Genomic DNA, 18,668 nt, shown 5'->3' with positions numbered 1-18,668 from the left:
TAGCCCCCCGCGGCACCATGGGGCTGAGCCACGTGGACTCAAAGTGGGGCCATTTTAGCTAAAAATTCACGTTTTTCAGGTTTAAAGCTCCAAAATCGATTTCTAAAATTTACGGGTACCACTCAATTTGTAGAGTTGGAGATTCTGAATCTCCCTGTGCAGTTAATTTTTTTTTCGGTGGTCGCTTACGTCGGCATAAATTAGTTGAAAGTATGAAAATTGCTGAGTTTAAGGTATCAGGAAAACGTTTCCGCGAATTTATGCCCAAATGGTGTTTTGTAGGGGGACATATCGATGTAATAAGTTGTATATGTAGTCGAAGGGTTGAATTTAGAATCATCAATATGCCCTCAGATCGCTGATAGGGTACATGATTCAACTTTTGTACAACATTTTAGGATTTCATAAATTTGAAAATTTCATCAGATTGCTTCTACTTATTTTTTTCATGTTTTCAAAAAAATTTTCATTTCATATTTTAAAAATTCAATTTTGAATGACATAAATGTATCTTGGAAGTACATAAAACCTTTTTTGAAAAATGTGAAAATACTTAATTCAAAAATATGAAAAAATGATAGACCATCAAAAAACGACAAAAATCGAAAATAAATTTAGAAGCATCAACGCGATGCCTAAAGTGGAATCGAAAAAGGATTTTTGTGGTCTTTGAGTTTTTTTTTCCAACTTTTTTAGGGTAATTTGTACTTTGAATTTTGAAAATAAAAACTGTTTTTTTTTAGTCAATTTTGACAATTTTTATGACACTTCCTGCAGTTTTGACAAATCATCATTCAATTTTGAGAATTTCCGATTAATTCTTGGTATTAGGTACTTTTCAATAAACCAAGCAGTCTGTGTAAAATTTTACGCGAATGAGACATTTTCTCAAATTTTTGTCGTTTTTTGATGGTCTTAACTTATCATTTTTTCATATTTTTGAATGATTTTCACATTTTTTAAAAAACGTTTTGTGTACTTCCAAGATACATATGTCATTCAAAATTGAATTTTTAAAATATGAAATGAAAATTTTTTTGAAAACATGAAAAAAATAAGTAGAAGCAATCTGATGAAATTTTCAAATTTATGAAATCCTAAAATGTTGTACAAAAGTTGAATCATGTACCCTATCGGCGATCTGAGGGCATATTGATGATTCTAAATTCAACCCTTCGACTACATATACAACTTATTACATCGATATGTCCCCCTACAAAACACCATTTGGGCATAAATTCGCGGAAACGTTTTCCTGATACCTTAAAATCAGCAATTTTCATACTTTCAACGAATTTATGCCGACGTAAGCGACCACCGAAAAAAAAATTAACTGCACAGGGAGATCCAGAATCTCCAACTCTACAAATTGAGTGCTACCCGTAAATTTTAGAAATCGATTTTGGAGCTTTAAACCTGAAAAACGTGAATTTTTAGCTAAAATGGCCCCACTTTGAGGCCACGTGGCTCAGCCCCATGGTGCCGCGGAGGGCTAAAAATTTTTTTGGGATGGTTTCAACTCAAAAGGAACCACATATGTGAATTTCAGAAAATTCTGAGACCTAGCTACGTTTTTTTTCTACCCGCCCTAATGTACATAGAATCTAAAAACTTACCGAACACTGGTAGTTGGATGAAAGATGCAATGGATCGCTGAATTTTTTCTATAATTACGGTTTTAATAATGAGAGATGAGTTATGAAGCGTGGTTGGAATGATGCAGTCTTGCTCAGACTCATGAACTTCCGCCCAAACAATCTTGTTTCTAAAATGTAGGTTCAAATTTTTCACGAAGAAATTCAGTTTTACTGTTTCACTAGCATCAGAAGCACCACTTTGTTTGATGCTGCCAGTGACGTTTTCCATCCGCAAATCGTAAAAGACAGGATATTCATTTTCGTATTTGTATCCTACATTGATAGATTTGAAATTCCACGTTCCGTCGATTATTACCTCAACAAATCGACTAGTGAAAGGGTATGTAGTATCGTTCCAATCTGAAAGAAAAGAAATAACGTAATACTTTTTGCGAGTTTGCTGATAATTTGGAAGCTGTCTCTGGTATTCTTTCATTGGATCCGTGCAAATATCAGACAACTCGCGAAATGATTCTGCGGCATTGATTATTTGATCTTTCATCTCGTCAAGAAAAGAATTATATATGTTTTCGGCGATTAAAATACGCTGTTTTCTCGGATAATTTTGGTTTGATAGAATCTGAAATTGAATATTATTCATTTATTAGGTACGATTATCATGTAGAATATCCCGATATGGAAAGTGGACTGAATAAACGTATACTTAGATACTTAAGTAGGTATCGATTATTTTTCTTACCATGGTTGTTTTGTTTGCAATCATGAAATTGCGATCAATTTCTGTTTCCAGTTCCTTTGTACTCAACAAGTTGTGAGACGTAGAATTGAGATTTTTCATTTCGAAAAGAGCGATGATTATTTTCGTTTCGTTACCAGCATGATATTGCAATTTGACGTTGGCTGCGATTTTCTTGTAATTAAGCTCATCTACCTGAAATGAATTGGAGAGTTGGATAGTGAAGCTTCTCTACAGATCGCCGGTCCAAACATGTCTGCGATTAGGTGGTATGTGATTATAGGTTATGGCTTAATAAAGTAGCAGTCACCTCTAGACTGTTGTGAAATAAACATTTTTTATGCTTCAAATCCGAATGCTGAGACTTTTCCTTTTTAATATTGGTAATGTCGGAAAAATATACGGTTTGTCTTCCATTATTATAGAATATATTTTTATATGGGTATTCTTGAAAGGTCAACAATATTAGGCGAATGACGTCCTTGAAGATTTGGGTAGCGTCACATTGTGTATTATCTACAAACACAAAATTATTGTTTTGTTTTATCAAGTTTTAAGTACATATCTATAATTTCTATCTCTAAACAACAAGTATAATGATGTAGGTACTCTCCAGAGGTCACACGTACATGGAATCAGCTGAAATAGCTTGGTGTTGATATATTGAAATTTACTTCGATATATATATTTTTTTGAATATTGAAATTAACGATTTTGAAATATAAATATCGATAGTTCAATATCGATATTTTCAAGGTGGGATCGGAAAATTGTGAAGTTTCTGGTGGAAAACCCATTACTTGAACAAAACATTAGGTACTTCAAATCTGGGTCATTCCACGTCAATTGGACCAAGATGTGGTAGTGGGTTCGGCGATTTTTTTGAAATTTTTTCTGTGGAAAGACCTTCCGAAGGGATCACCAATGACGCAAATCGCAGCCCTCTAGTCCATTTTTAACGGCAGCCAGGGGGTGTCAAAGTTTTCAGTGAACCTAAAATATCATCCATTTCAGCAGTGAATTGCTCGATAACCGCGATTCCTACCAAAATGGAACTTTCTCCCATAATTAGAGGTTTTGAAAGGCTTATTGGTGATATCATAAAAATCAGTGTTGCCACTTTTTTTCGTACAAAAAATTAGCTAAAAAAGTTTCAAAACGTAGGTTTCATATCGTTTCGACTCTCAAAAATTCTGAAAAAAATATATAATGGACACATTTTTATGCTGAACAACATATTAAAAAATTGGGATGGTAACTTGTAACAAAGTCGATTTAAAAAAAAAATAAACTTTGCGAAAAAATGCGATTTTTTTATTTAAAACATGAAAAAAAGTTGTGATTGGTAAAGTTGACCTATTTGTCCCCTTTTCTTACGTATCTGTTGAAAAAGTTGAAAAAACCTCTTCACTCGGTGAAATGAACTCATCACAAAAAAATCAAAATTCAAAAAAATTTAAAAAAAAACAAATTTCATTTTTTTGCTGTGAGTGAGATTTTCATCAACTTTTTCATGAAATACGTCAGAAAGTGGTCAAAATAAGACAACTGAATAAATTTAAACTTTTTTTGATGTTTGAAATTGAAAATTGAATTTTTTCAAATTTGGATTTTTTTGTGAGGAGTTTATTTCATCAAGTGAAAAGGGTTTTTTCAACTTTTTCAACAGATACGTGAAAATAGGGGTCAAGTGGGTCAACTTTACCGATCAAAACTTTTTTTTATGTTTTAAATAAAAAAATCGCATTTTTTCGCAAAGTTTAAATTTTTTTAAATCGACTTTGTTACAAGTTACCATCCCAATTTTTTAATATGTTGTTCAGTATAAACAGTTGTCCACAATATATTTTTTTCAGAATTTTTGAGAGTCGGAACGATATGAAACCTACGTTTTGAAACTTTTTTAGCTGATTTTTTTTTTACGAAAAAAAGTGGCAACACTGATTTTTATGATATCTCCAACAGGTCTTTCAAAACCTCTAACTATGGGAAAAAGTTCCATTTTGGTAGGTATCGCGGTTATCGAGTAATCCAATGCTGGAATGGATGATATTTTAGGTTCACTGAAAAGTGAAAACTTTGACACCCCCTGGCTGCCTTTAAAAATGGGCTAGAGGGTTGCGATTTGCGCCATTGGTCATCCCTTCGGAAGGTCTTTCCACAGGAAAAATTTCAAAAAAATCGCCGAACCCGCCTACCACTTTTTGGTCCAATTGACGTGGAATGACCCATCTATGTAGTACTTAATAAAAAATTTCAGCTTCTTCCAATTCAGTAGATTTTTCACTGTTTTGCTGTAAAAAACTACTGCTTTTAAAAAGGCAAAATGTCGTGACTGCTAAGCAGTGAAATTTGACTGCTTCAGAGAGTAAAAACCTAGAAAATGTTATTTATGAATAAAAATTCCGAATTTCTTCCCCTATACCCCCCCAAACTATTTAACATGCTCATGAAATGGCGTTTGCGAATACTACTTCCCTTTATAGGTTGCGTTTTAGTTCAGGTCTTTCTCTACGTATGTAAGTACATATATCTACTATTCAGTATGTACATATACATAACTATAGTGATTGAGAATGAATTTATTTACTTTGTAATTCTCGATCAATTCCATGCACGATGAGCGTCTCCAGATTCTTGATTTTTTCTTTTACTGCGCTTGTGATACGGATGTATTCACGTTTATCGACGTACTTAAATTTGCTCTCGTGCAATTGTATACTGAGTGCATTAACAGTGAACTCTGTACAACTTCCATTCATAGTGATTCGGCGTGGCATAAAATCAATTTTTTCTCGAGTGATCGATGTAACTTCCCAAGCTACCGCAGTATGAAGAAATTCCATTTCATATTGAACAGTATTTTCACTTTGATGCATACGCAGATTGAAATCGTGTAAACCTCGAATTATAATTTCACTGTAACTTGACTTCCAAGGAATCGCTGAAGTCGTATGATTTGGTTTGAGGTGCACAAAGTTATAGTTGTTCATTTCATTTGAGATGTTTTGCAAGTGCTCACATTTGTCGCAGATTGATTGAAATGGAAGTTGCGTTGCGAGTAGTTTTTTTTTCATCCAATACATCATTGCTTGCAACGTATTTTCGCGAATGGCTCGTCGCTGTTTTTCATCTACGTCATTGCATGAATATTCTTTCCATTCAGTTATCTGAAATTTGAGTTGAACTGTTATCTAGGAAGTTTAAAATCAAGTGTATCATAGATGAAAATGGTAAATTAAGAGACAAAGTTTGGCAACGCTTGTTTGAATTTTTTTAATGGCCGTCTAAAAAATTTAAAAAATTCGACTTTGTATATTTCATTCAGTAATAACATGAAAAACACGAAATTTCGCAATTACCATGGGCGCATATAGCTTCTCGCTGGTCTTGTGTATATTTGTGTTCATATGGTGGAATTTCATATTAATGCTTAAAAATTCGAATTCCAAGCCAAAAAATACTTCACATGTTTGCGTGGAATTTTCTGTTCGAAGATATTTCAGGTTTCCTGTTACTTTCGTCATTCTATCCCGATCGTTTTTCTTTTGTTTCAATTTAATCTGCAAGCAGTAACACATTAAGTAATGTTCATAATGTTGATTGCGTATTCAAATGAATTTTAAAGAAAGTAACTAAACTACGTTCATTGGTAGAGCTACAAGAAATGAATAACACGCATACTTAAGCAAAAAAGAGATATACTCAATTTTTACCGAATTCACGGGGGTACGCTACATACCTACTCAATCTACTCTGAGTTACCTGTGTACCTACCTATTACCTATCACCTATATAATAATATGTAGGTACATAATATATTTACTTACTACGAGATGTTTGCGAGGATCACATGAGATACTGTCGGCATATAAAAAAAATGTATCGTCTTTGGTTGGAAAAATCTCGAAAGATATTTTCAAGTTCTTGAAGTCGATGATTTCCGAATGAATTTCCATTGTTCCGTTATGCAGGAATAATTCTTCGTACAGGTTTTTTCCGAGCGCCTGTTTGAACAATAGAATAATCTCACGGAGTGTACTCACTTGAAATTCTGTCAAGTCAAATTCTCGATCTGGTGGAAATTCACTCGTGAGACCTATGGGGAAAAAATGATGCTGAAAACAACTTTCTTCGTAGATAAATCATCTGATAGTGAGTGCATCATAGCTCAAGCTGAGGCTCTGACTGCTTTGAAGCTTCTAGTCCGGCACATGACATGGAGGGAGTTCGCACCCAGTGTTGTATAACGATTCAATTCTGGTATTGGTATGATGATTTCCAAAATTTTGGCATTTCTATCGGTATCGGTGCATGAAATTCCGAAATTTTGGTACTGGTATGCCTATGCAGACATTTGTAAGTCTTTCAACACTCGGATTATTTACCAAACATTTTTAAAATGAATGATTTTGAGTGAATTTTAAAAAATTAGAAATACCATGATGTTTTTAAAACAATAGTAAAATACCATTTCAATAATATTGGTAGGTATTGGTAATGGTTTTGGTACCTACTACCTACCTACGGGTATCAATAAAATCAAAAATTTTGGTATTGGTATCGATATTGGTACCTATGTTAAATGGTAAAATTTTGATATCGGCATCGGTATGGTGTGTTAAATTAAAAATTTTGGTATTGGTGGCAGTGGTATGAGTTTTTCCTTCAAAATATGGATACCGGTACGATTTTGGTATTGTATCGTTATCAGCATGCAACACTGTTTGCACCCCCTGTTACACCTCGCCAATCGTCTGGGACGCACATTGGAATACGCTAAGCCAATTTATATAATACAATATTGACACCTTCTTTACCTTCATACTTCGGTTTTGTTTCTCTCGTTTCTTCTATTTCTTCCGATTCTTCTGTTTCTTGTGTTTCCGAGCCGAATGTTGGAAAATCGCCTATCATCAATAGTACGAGTATAAGGGAAACAATTGCAATATTCTTTTTCATTTTTTTAACAACTGTCGCGTCTGGTTCACGAATTTGAAGAGCTAGAGTCGATCACACGTAGCAAATCAAATTACCTAAGTAAATGAAAAGTACAAATTGTTTATAAAAAATCGAAGATTTCCAAAATGGGTACCTAGGTATTCAGCTAGAGTCAAACAAAAACATCGCAAAGAAGATGAAAGTTAGCCAAACTTTCATTTGGCCTTTATTAAAGCTAAAAAGCTGCTGTTTTTTTCTGAAAGCTCTCGACGCGACAACTACTTTTACAAGAACATTATGACGAAAGTCCAATTTTGATTTCAAGAGCTTAAAATTGGAGGGAGGTTTCAAAAATCAACATGGAAAATTTTTTGGATTTTTTAAAAATTTGTAAATTGCATTGTTAGCTCAAATTAAAAATTCGTACTAATTTGGCTTCATAGGGATCGAGATACTCGTATGTCCCAAAACCCAAATTTTTGACTTTTTTGGACCTCCGCCCTTCGAAAAAAACGTATTGCGATCATTGCACTTTTGTTTTTAAATGTTTTTAGCGAGACTGTGGTTGACAGTTTTTCAACTTATTTTCTGACATTTTCAATGTGAAAACAAAATGGCTCATTTTTCCGACGAAATAAAGATTAGACTTTTTTGTAGGAAAATCGTAAGGATTAAAGCCTCGAATTAGGTACTAAAATCGTAAAAAAAAGTTGTTCATCATTGAAAAATGATTTTAAAATTACGAAAAAATTCGTAAAAAATTCCCACAAAATTGATGAGAAATGTTTCCGTAAAACAACAAAGAGAACATACCGGCAAAAAAAATATTTTAAAAAGTTCTGTACAAATGTAAAAAAACAACGACCATTGTGGAAGTAGAAGTAGAAACAAAAAATTGAATGTACTTATTCACATTTTATAATTTTTTAAATATCAACAAATGTTCTTTCAATTGGATTTCTGAAAATTATAATGTGAATTGTGAAGAAGTAAAGAGATAAAAACAGTGATTTTTCATCGAAAAAAAATCGATCTGGAATAAGGTAAAATTGAAAACCGGTCTTACCTATTAAGGATGCGATGCTCCTAAAACTTCAGTCTATCTAAGCCATCATGAAAAGTCACGAACACACGATCAAAATTAGAGAGAAACTCATTTAAAATAATTTGTTTGCGTGACTGACTGCTTCCTTTTTTCAATTTCTATGTAATTTTATCTTTTAAAAACTATAAAAAATTAATAAAGACCTATCCTGTTATGTTGGTTTTAATTTAACGGATAATGAGTCGCCTTCCTGTTCCATCATTTTGGTCTGGAAATGTGCGATTTACCGCTTGTAGGTACGATATTCTTTTGGACCAAATGTGATGATTTCAAATAAAATAGCTTATCAGTTATAATCATGATTTTATCTTCAAACCGTAGAGTACCTATTTTGTTTTTATTGAGACTGATCATGTTTGCAATATTATTTTATATAAGTTCCGTTTACCAAATCAGCCTTGATTTGTAATCATTGCTGATGTATTATAGGTATGAAAAGAACTAATTTGCTATTTTATTTTGATTTTGTTTCAGGTAAAGAATGCATCTGCATATTTTTCAACGTTATGATGATAAGGGATTAACAATAGGTAAGTTTTTATCCAAATGATTCGTGATGAAAATAGTATGTTATATTAACTTATTTTGCTATTCTACCATAAATTGTGAAGCGCTTCATGCCTCGATATCTAATTCTACATTTATTATCTATTCTCTGCTGTACGTGGCTAATGGATCAAAATGATGGTCAACATTTGACGTCAATGTACCTATAAGTACGTGCTTATTCATCACCGAAATTACGTATCTACTCCGGAAGAATACATTATAAAGTATTTTTTTTTCAAATTGTAGATGAGAGATGATTTTTTTAAAAAGTTATGCGCAAATGTAATACGTAATAAGTATGTATTTTCTTTACCTAATATTACTTCCAACTGGTTTGGAAAACAGAAACCCTTGCGCCCATCTCTCCTACTACAGAATAGGATGCTGAGATAGTGCCATTTCTTATCAAATCGTCTAGCTTTTTCAGCGGGCTTGGCGATTTTTTCGAAAATATTAAAAGTGGATAGACTTTGATACGCCATTGAGAATAGGGCGAACCGAAGTTCTCAAAGTGCATTTGCTAGGGTGATAGGGGTGCTCAAAGTTTTGAAGAAAATCGCGAATCGTATAGTTTGAGCAGGGTCAACTTGAAAACTGCGAATAGTAGGGACAACGTCATCTTTATTTTTTAATCGTTTTATCATACTTGAAATGATTTATCATAGAATCGCTTGCATTAAAAATTCAAGTGTCCGAGTTCTGGAGCACTAAACGCCCGAGACAGGGGTTTCGCGATCCCGATAGCACAGCACTTAATTACTTTTATAATATCGGTTATTTCGTAATGATGAAAACGATGCATACTTGAGAAATAAGTAAGAAAATACATAATTTTTTTAATTTTAAACTGAAGATAGGTAAGCTTATGACGTTAGACATATGTAGACTTATATCAAAAACTTAAATTAAAGAATATCTAAAATTAATAAAAATATCGAATAATAACATTTAGCAGTGATGAATTATGTAGGTAGGTAGGTACTAAAGGTACTCCTTACGTAATTTTCGTAATGGAAATTATTCAGTTGAAAAATTTGTTTACAACTTGGAGCGTGAATTGAGTACCTACATAGGTACAACGAATAATGGTTAGAAAGTACCCCTAACTTTCCTGCCTACTTGAATTCAAGTGAAGATTATTTTGCATGAACTATCGAACTATTCATTGATTAATTATTTGAAGATATTTACTGGTTCATACATTTTTTTCATTTTCTCTTTTGATCGAGTTCGCAAGGGAATTCATCACTACAGCGTTCAAGTTTTCAGTCAGCGTCTTTTGTTCTTCAACATTTCCTTGATTTGGCGACAGCCGCAGTGTAGATTCAGGAAATATAACTATTCTTCTCGAAAATGTTGTAATTTCCCCCCGTAGTATGATTTCTTCGATTTCCACATCCATTTTTTCAACCTTCATTGATATAATTGGATATTCATTGCGTTTCCAGGTAATACGAGCAGTTACATTTCTTGCCTGAAATTCAAATTTTGTTTTCTTTCCGGAGTACTGCATTTTTAATGATTTGAAATTGAGGAATCCATATAAGTTGATTTGATAAACTAGGTAATCATCAATATCTTCAATAGCTATGTTAAGTACTTCCCTAATCGAGTAAAAATATCGTTGTGAATCGCTGTGTAAATTGGAGTAAGTTGCATTGGTGGCTATAACACGAGGAAGTTCGCAGAAGTTTATTACGTCATCATTATTGAACCATGATTGAAAGGCTTCACTCAATTTTGTTTTTATTATTTCAATCGAAATTTGTTCGAGTCTATTTTTCAAGTCATTTTTTTCATTTTCTACGTACTTGTAGATTTTCTCTGACGGGTCTCTCAATTGAACCTATTGAAACGTTGTTTGCTATGAATCGTGGTTTTTAATGAGAAAACATCAACTTACTAAAATGCTGTGTACTCACTTCCGTGTTTTCGCAAGCAACGTCTAATTGCAGTCCTCCTGTACTATCATTTTTAAAGGTAATAATCGTGTTACGAGTGCTCGCTAAAAAAGAAATATTACCCAAAACGAAGTTTGAATTGTTCGTCATCGCGACCATTCCTGTCAACTGGAGTGTTATATTGTAGGAAATCTGTTCATGTAATTGTGTTCTATTAGAATTGCGCGATAAAATTGATTTCATGCAAAATACATACCTACTATCGCAGAAATCTCGTTTTAAAATATTATCAAAAATTGTACTCAAGTATTACCTGAGTGTGATTTGATGGTGTGCATGTTATTTCATAAGCGATTGGAATGGTCGATGAAATTTTGACTTCATCCAAGGAAATGGAATAATTTGAAGATTCATTTTGTCGTTCCATTTCATTAGGAACTTCATTCGAATTTTTGAGATGTAGGTTATTAATTTGGCGTCCTTGTATCTTCAAATGACGTCGAAGATTTTTCAAAGTTTCGACAAACTTTTCTAAAAATAGTGACGAAATATTGTATTGTGGTAGTGCTTCATTCCACATGGCCCCCGTCGCTGTTTCGTTTTTGAATTCTTCAACCATTCTTTTCTGCCAATATTCAACATCTGCAAAATACGTTTTTCGATCAAATTAGAGCTTTGAAGTATCTATAGTTACGTACTAAGTTTTTTCACCATTTGGGATCGAAAAACAACGAGGTGGTGGCATTTACATGTACGTTCAAAATTGGGGGGATCAGGTACCTTTCCACCCGTAAATTTCTCTCTTTAAGTCCGTTCTGGGTCTTTCGTATCCCAAATACAATTTAAGTATTTTTTTAACATTTTTGTTTTAAAAAATCCTTGAATTGAGCGAATTTTCGTTGTTTATAAAATATGTTGGAACTCTACCCCTTCTCGGTGGGGTTGGAGCCGGGGGAGTGCATCTTTTGTTACATTTAATAATTATAGCCGTCAGGCTGATCCTCAAAAAAAAATACATCATCATTCATCATCTAAATCCTGATAGGGAACTGATGCGTGTGGATGTGTGCTGTAAAACGTACGTACTTATGTGTGCGTATTGCGTAAGTATAAACAATCTCATTTTAGTAACGAAAAATACATTTCCCGGCCCCAACCTCACCGACAAGGGGTAGAGTCTCAAAATTGTTTAAACAATGAACATTCGCTCAATTCAAGAATTTTTTTTTGAACGAAAAATAAGTAGCTATCCAATGATGAAGATTTAGCCTATTCCCTCGATACGTCTTACAGATTTAAAATTTGTTTCGTTTTTTTCGCAAATTGCTTATAGTTTCAAGTGGAGGTATAAGAGCACAGGTATTTTTCTATTATGGTTTGCAATTTGTTACCTCTTAACCTGTCTAACCTTCTCACCATTGATGACTTGCAAATGAGAACTGGGGGCTAGCGAAAATACAGCTTTTGGAGCTGGTAACCTAATCTATGAGAATTAAGGTATTACACAAAACCCATATTCCTATTGAGAAGTCCCAGACGGCCAAAGTTCAGTGGTGTTTGATGCTTCGACTTCGAGTATCTTCCAATAGTATTTCCTTTCATCAGGCAGTAATTAATAATTAGATGCCTAGTATATAAATTATTGTGAAACTGTCGAATGGCTGTATTGTTGAATGAAAACTTGAAAACTCACTGTATCCTCGCTGAATTAGAGATGTAAACGATCGCTGAAACTTTTCTATGATTACATTTTTACGAATAGAAGAAGAGTTGCTGTAAGGGGCATTCGAAGTGATGATGAATTGCTTTGAATCGGGAACTTCTGCCCAAAAAGAAAAGATGTAATTCATTTTAATCAATAAACACTTCACGCTGAAATTCAGGTGTGCCGCTGTGCCGAGATCCGATGCATCAATTTGTTTGATACTGCCGGTGACGTTTTCTATTAGTAAATGGCAGCAGCTAGGATCTTTTTTGCTGTACGAGACCCTATTGATGGATTTAAAATTCCACGTTCCGTTGATTATGATTCTAACGTTCCGACTGGTAAAAGGATCTACAGTATCAATCCAGTCTGCGGGAAATGAAATGTAGTACTTTTTGTGATTTTCTTCGTAATTTGAATACAGTTTTCGAAATTTGTCCATATGGTCCTTGCACGTATATGATATCGGACGAATTGATTTTTCAAGACTGATGATTCTATCCTTCATCTCTTTAAGAAAAGATCCGAAAACAACTTTACCGATTGCAGTACGATCCTTTCTTTTATAGCGACGAGTTGATAAAATCTGAAATGAAAAAATCATGTTATCTTGTAGAAGTATCCTGATATTACATAGGTACGTGAACATGATTGAATCGCGCATACGAAGGTGCATTTCCTCGGATCTCCACCCAACCTGACCTGATGCACTTCAGACAAATATTCCATTCGTTTGTGCTACGTTTGTGCCGCCCCCTTCCTTAGATTTTTGAAACAATTTGGGTGGGTGAGAGGACCACGGAAATGCAGCGCATGCGAGTAGGTACCTACATACTTGGATAAAAGATTTTTTACCGTGATTGTTTTTTTTGAGGCGTTTAAATTACGTTCTATTTCTGTATCTAATCCCTTTGTAAATAAGAAGTTGTAGGGCGTAGAATTGAAATTTTTCATTTTTACAAACGCAGATGTTTCTTTTAACGCTTCATTATCTGCCTGGTACTGTAAATTGACTCGCGCTGTAACTTGTTTGTAACCAAGCGCGCCAATCTGTGAACGGATCGAGAGTTGGATTGGATAATTGAACATCTTTTAATTTCAAATGTAAGTACCTATTGTTGTGAAAATATCTTGGTAAGGGTAAGGGCACCAATTATGGACCAGTCCGCAATATGGACCAGCGCCCGTTCTCATTGGTAATTAGCGCAATCTGTCAGGAAAAAATGTATTCTGATGTATTTTTCACCAAAAAAACGAATGAGACAAAAATTACAACTGTAAAGTCAAAACTCGCTGAGAAATTTACAAAAAACTGTTTTGAGACACTGAAATTTTTTTTAGTGTGTTTTTCAACTTTTATTAAAATATATATGTGGTGTAATTTTCTAAATGTCATTGATGTTTATAATATCAAAAAAGGATGTAGTTTCTGCTGGAGTGATCAGTTTTTGCTAAAAATGAGGGTATGTACAGAAATTGTTGGTGCAAAGTTTTTTTTATGAGGTGCGCTAATATGGACCACCTGTGATATTGAATTTTTTACTAATTTTTTACAGCCGCTGAAAAGGGGAATGCTTGAAATACTTTTTTTTGTTCATTTCTACTAATAAATATGATGTTTTGAAACGTAAAAATATGTTTATTTTGAAATTATTCTTTAGGTGGTCCATATTAGGCGTCCAAAATTTTGAACTGTCATTTTGACACTAGTCATTCAACAATTTAAAAAAAAATATTCAAAATTAACCTGAACTGCTTAGAATAAGTTTTTTTGTTCATTTCTACAAATAAATATGACCTTTTGAAAAATGTGAAAGTATGTTTATTTTGAAATTTTATAGGTGGTCCATATTAGGCGTCCAAAATTTCGAACTGTCATTTTGACACTCAGCACTCAACAATAAAAAAAACATACTTAAAGTTGACCTTCACCCCTGAAGTTTTGTACAGTGTTAGTGGAAGAATGGAACTTCATTTTAAGCCGTTGTGGAGGTTTCTACCCCCTATAGTTTTCAAGTGGCAATCCTCCAAAAAAAAGTGGTCCATATTTGGTGCCTCTACCCTTATGCATGTAGAGATGCGCACTTTTCTGAAAAGTAATTTTGGTGAAATTAAAAGTAGATAAAAATCATTGAAAAGTGGGAAAAATAAATCGTGTGACGTCTCATACTCTCCTTGATTTTACCAACTTTGAATAGACGTTTAAAGCCTAAGCTGATACAGGACTTCTCATAAAATTCTAAAAATAGATAGGACTGCACAAGTGCACATCTCTAGATATGTACGTAAGAGTTCTTCTAATTAAGATTGACCTCTCACTTCTACAAAGAAAAATGTAAAAGTGTGTAATTAGTCGATCAGAAAGCTGAAATCGTTGCATCTTTGTCAAAATTTCAGTTTGTAAAAAAGAGTGATAATCACTAATTACACAAATTGCTATTTGCTGGTTAGGTAACCTAAACTTGATTCATGCAAACACTAGTTTTCCAGCTTTTTATTCTAAGATGTGTTGGTAAAATAACCAATGATAGTAATGATATGTATTATGTACATATTAGGCACCTCTAGACTGTCATTGAATAAACATTTTATGTAGTATTCTGAACTTGAATTCTGGAGAAAGTCTGGTTCAATGCTGAAAACATGTGTTGCTGTTTTCCCATTGTCACGAAATGGAATTTCGAATTTTTGATCCCTCAATCTGGACAATGTTCTGCGAATGATGTTCAAGAAGTTCGTAGTGACATCACGTCGCTCATTATCTATAATCGGGTTGGTGAATATTGAACGTTTGGAATTTCACGTGTGAAATTGCATGCGCGAAATTACACATTAACAAATTGAACGTATACGATAATTTAAAGTCTATGGAAGTTGAACGTTTGTAGCTTTCAATCTGTTAGTTGAAGAAATAATCACTGAAAAGTACCTCATTAGTCATTCATCACCTTGGGTCTTGATAAACGATGTAAAATGAACTACATTATGTAAAATCGAAGTATTGAGCTTTTGAAAAATTGATAACTGACCCAGTGACCCCTTGCTTCAAAAAGGGACAGGGGAGGGAAAGGAGGGAATTTTGATAAGAGCTGAAATTAATTGGTAAGGTCATGTGACATATCACTTTATTAAGGTTTCAAGGTGGTTGAGATCGAATATCAACTCAGCTTTTTTGATTTGACTCTCCCACCCCTCCTCCGTCCGCATCCCAATTTGATTCAAAAATGGAGGAAAATGATTATATCATGTAACATATCATTTTTGTTAAAGTTTCACGGTGGTCAAGATCGGCTGCTACTTTCCATCATGAATGCCAGAATAGAAAAGAAGATTGATGAGAACCTTAGCAAAACTCAATATGGCTTTGTAGCATGCAAAGAAAGGGACCAGAGATGCAACAGCCCTACTGAAAGTGATCATTCAGAGATCACTGAATGCTAACAGGGAAATAGTTGCATGTTTTATCAATTATGAAAAGGCATTCGATTGTGTTAACCATGAGAGGAAAGAAGTACAACGTCAATGACGAAGACCTGCGAATAATAAGAAATTTGTACTGGGAACAGAGTACAAACATCAAAATTGGAAACGTAGGTGCACTTGGAGAATGGACATGGTTTAAAAAGAGTTGTGAGACAGCGATGCCTACTATCACCTAGGCTGTTCAACTTGTATGCAGAGGAAATTATGAGAGAAGCAAGAATTGAGAGAACAGGACTCAAGATCAATGCACACAAAATAAGAGAGAATGGTATTTTCATGCTATAGCAGTACAGGAAAAAATTCAATGAAAAACGACAAGAGGGAGAAGATGGTCAGAGCTGCTGACAACAAACTCGCCAGCTAACTCTCTCTGCAAAACTCTGAAAGAAACTATTAAATACGCTAGACAACGATTGATATAGACAGATGGATTCAGATGTACGCTATCTCCTGTAAAGGAGCTGCGACTATGACGACGAAGATTGAATATTTACTTTCGGACGTTAGATTTGCTGACGTTCTATTTTCTAAAGGTCCATTCAAGTGGCTAAATTATCGCATTCATTCAATTGTACATATATGTGCAATTTCGCGCGTGCAATTTCATACATGCAATTTACTGGTCCCCTCTGCAATCAGATGTAATATAAACAGAAAATTTACTTACAACCTAATAATAAAATACACATAACTCTAGTCTGCAGTCTAACTGAAAAAAAGTGGAAAAGTGCTCTAGAAATCGAATTTGGCTGGAATTTTTGTAGTGCAAAAAATTCAGTTAGCTTCTTACTCGTAGATGTGGATCTAACAAACCTATCAGAAAATACTTTTTTTGAATTTCACCAGTTGCATAATAGGAGTGAAACCTAAAACGCCTCAATTTTCAAAGGGGTTTGGATCCTAGACTTTTTTACAAGTTAGTACTGGATCTTACTTTAGTTGGCAGTGTCCCTCAAGCGTGATTTTTTGGATAATTCAGCATAACGGCCAACAGCGTTATTAAGTAGGGGCCCCATGTAACTTCATGGCATAAAGGAGATCTTTCCACGCTCATTGACCACAATTCGCGAAAAACGGATCGCACGATAGTGCAGACTAGCACATTCTTGGATTTTAAAGTCACGTCCCTTTCCAATTTCGAGTGAAAATGAACTATCGTGCGCGTAGAACTATTATAAAGTAACCGTTTAACTTATTGAAATGACTTAAAATTTCGCGAGAAATTGCAATATTTTGACAACAATATTTTTGTTTTAGCATTTTAAAAGAATTTTGAGCACGAAATTTGGTCGTAATTTTTAGTATTTTGAGAATGTTATCACGAAAAACACTCGACCGGAATTTGGACCTTTTGTCAATTTTTTGCATGTGCCGTGGGGTGATCTACCGGGCTGAAATTTGTGTCTAGACTAATATCGACTCGAAATAATACTTCATATCCTATTGCAATTCAAGCAAAACTAGAAATCTCCCATTAAGTTTGATTATAATTTTCTTAGGTAGGTAGTTTATTCACTTCGTAGCTCTTGATCAATTCCGTATGCGATGAGTGCCTCCAGATTCTTGACTTGTTCTGCTGATGCCGTGATGTTTTCATCTTCAAATTCCATATAAAGTTGGCTCCCGAGCAATGTTATATTGAATGCATTATCAGTGAACTCTTTGAAAGTCCCATTCATAGTAATGCGTTGTGATTGTGACTCACTAATAAAATACTGTGTAATTATCGGCTTCATCTGCCATTCTATTGTAGTATGAGGAAATTCTATTTCATACTGAACCGCATCTTCGAAATGATGCATGTGCAAAGTAAAATCGTGTAATCCTCGAATTAAAATGTCATTTCGATTTGTTTTCCAAGGAAATGTTGCAGCATTATAACCAGAGCTGAGGTCCACATAATAATCTTGTGCTGTTTCATTGAAATCATTTAAAAACTGTTCACATATTTTACGCATCGATTGAAATGGCAATTTTGAGTTTGTGAAAAGCCTCTTTTCTACCCAATCCATCATTACTTGCAGCGTATTTTGGCGTGCGACCCGACGGTGTTCTTCATCCATGTCATCGCACGAATTTTCATTCCATTCTGTTACCTGAAATGGCGCATGTATCAAATTTTTGTAAAGGTGAAGGAATTTGACTTTCTTTTGAAAAATGTTGCTACCTAACCATTGTAATTTTTAAAAATATTCACTTGAAGCCAAATAGCCATTCTTGAACGGGTGTGCTCTTTGTGTGTATCTAATCTTCCCTCAACAAAAGTTATTTGTTTTTTATCTATTCACAGATTGAGAATATCGGGAGGCACTTTGGTTTATCGGCTACTTTTCTGATACCTAATGACTTTTTTTTCGTTTTTAAAAAAGTCAAACGTGTGTATTGTGGCCTTAGGATATTAAGCTATTCATTTATTCAATGAAATAAATAAAAGTACATTTTTAAGTTTTTTTTGTTTTTTTTTTGTTTAATGGGTAATCATGAAATAACGTTGAATTTAACTGAAGTACAATTTCTTTTAAAATTAAGATATTTCTGATGCTATAATTCACGATACTCTTTAATCGCTTTTTAGTGTGCGTAGCACACTATTGGTTTCGCTTTGAGAAATGAAATTTCATTGTAACTGAATGTTCTCTTAAGCTATCCA

At 34.0% G+C, this 18,668-nt stretch overlaps 1 protein-coding gene and 1 long non-coding RNA gene across 4 annotated transcripts in view; one reads left to right on the top strand and one right to left on the bottom strand.

The window, feature by feature from the left end:
- LOC135837358 (uncharacterized) overlaps positions 1-18,668 on the top strand; it is a 294,134-nt gene that overhangs the window by 90,617 nt on the left and 184,849 nt on the right. The gene's annotated exons all lie outside the window — the stretch shown is intronic.
- Positions 9,754-18,668, bottom strand: part of LOC135837348 (uncharacterized) — a 34,977-nt gene continuing 26,062 nt past the window's right edge. For both annotated transcript variants that reach the window (XM_065352582.1, XM_065352584.1), the window contains 7 exons: positions 17,535-18,114; positions 15,098-15,297; positions 13,391-13,585; positions 12,524-13,121; positions 11,144-11,472; positions 10,852-11,022; positions 9,754-10,775 (listed from right to left, as the gene is read on the bottom strand). In XM_065352582.1, the coding sequence (XP_065208654.1) occupies positions 10,125-10,775; positions 10,852-11,022; positions 11,144-11,472; positions 12,524-13,121; positions 13,391-13,585; positions 15,098-15,297; positions 17,535-18,114 (2,724 nt within the window). In that variant the 3' untranslated portion in view covers positions 9,754-10,124. The remainder of the gene's footprint in view (positions 10,776-10,851; positions 11,023-11,143; positions 11,473-12,523; positions 13,122-13,390; positions 13,586-15,097; positions 15,298-17,534; positions 18,115-18,668) is intronic.

Source organism: Planococcus citri, chromosome 2 (genome assembly GCF_950023065.1).
Source record: "Planococcus citri chromosome 2, ihPlaCitr1.1, whole genome shotgun sequence".
NCBI classification, from domain to species: Eukaryota; Metazoa; Arthropoda; class Insecta; order Hemiptera; family Pseudococcidae; genus Planococcus; species Planococcus citri.
This window is presented reverse-complemented; position numbering and strand designations above follow the sequence as displayed.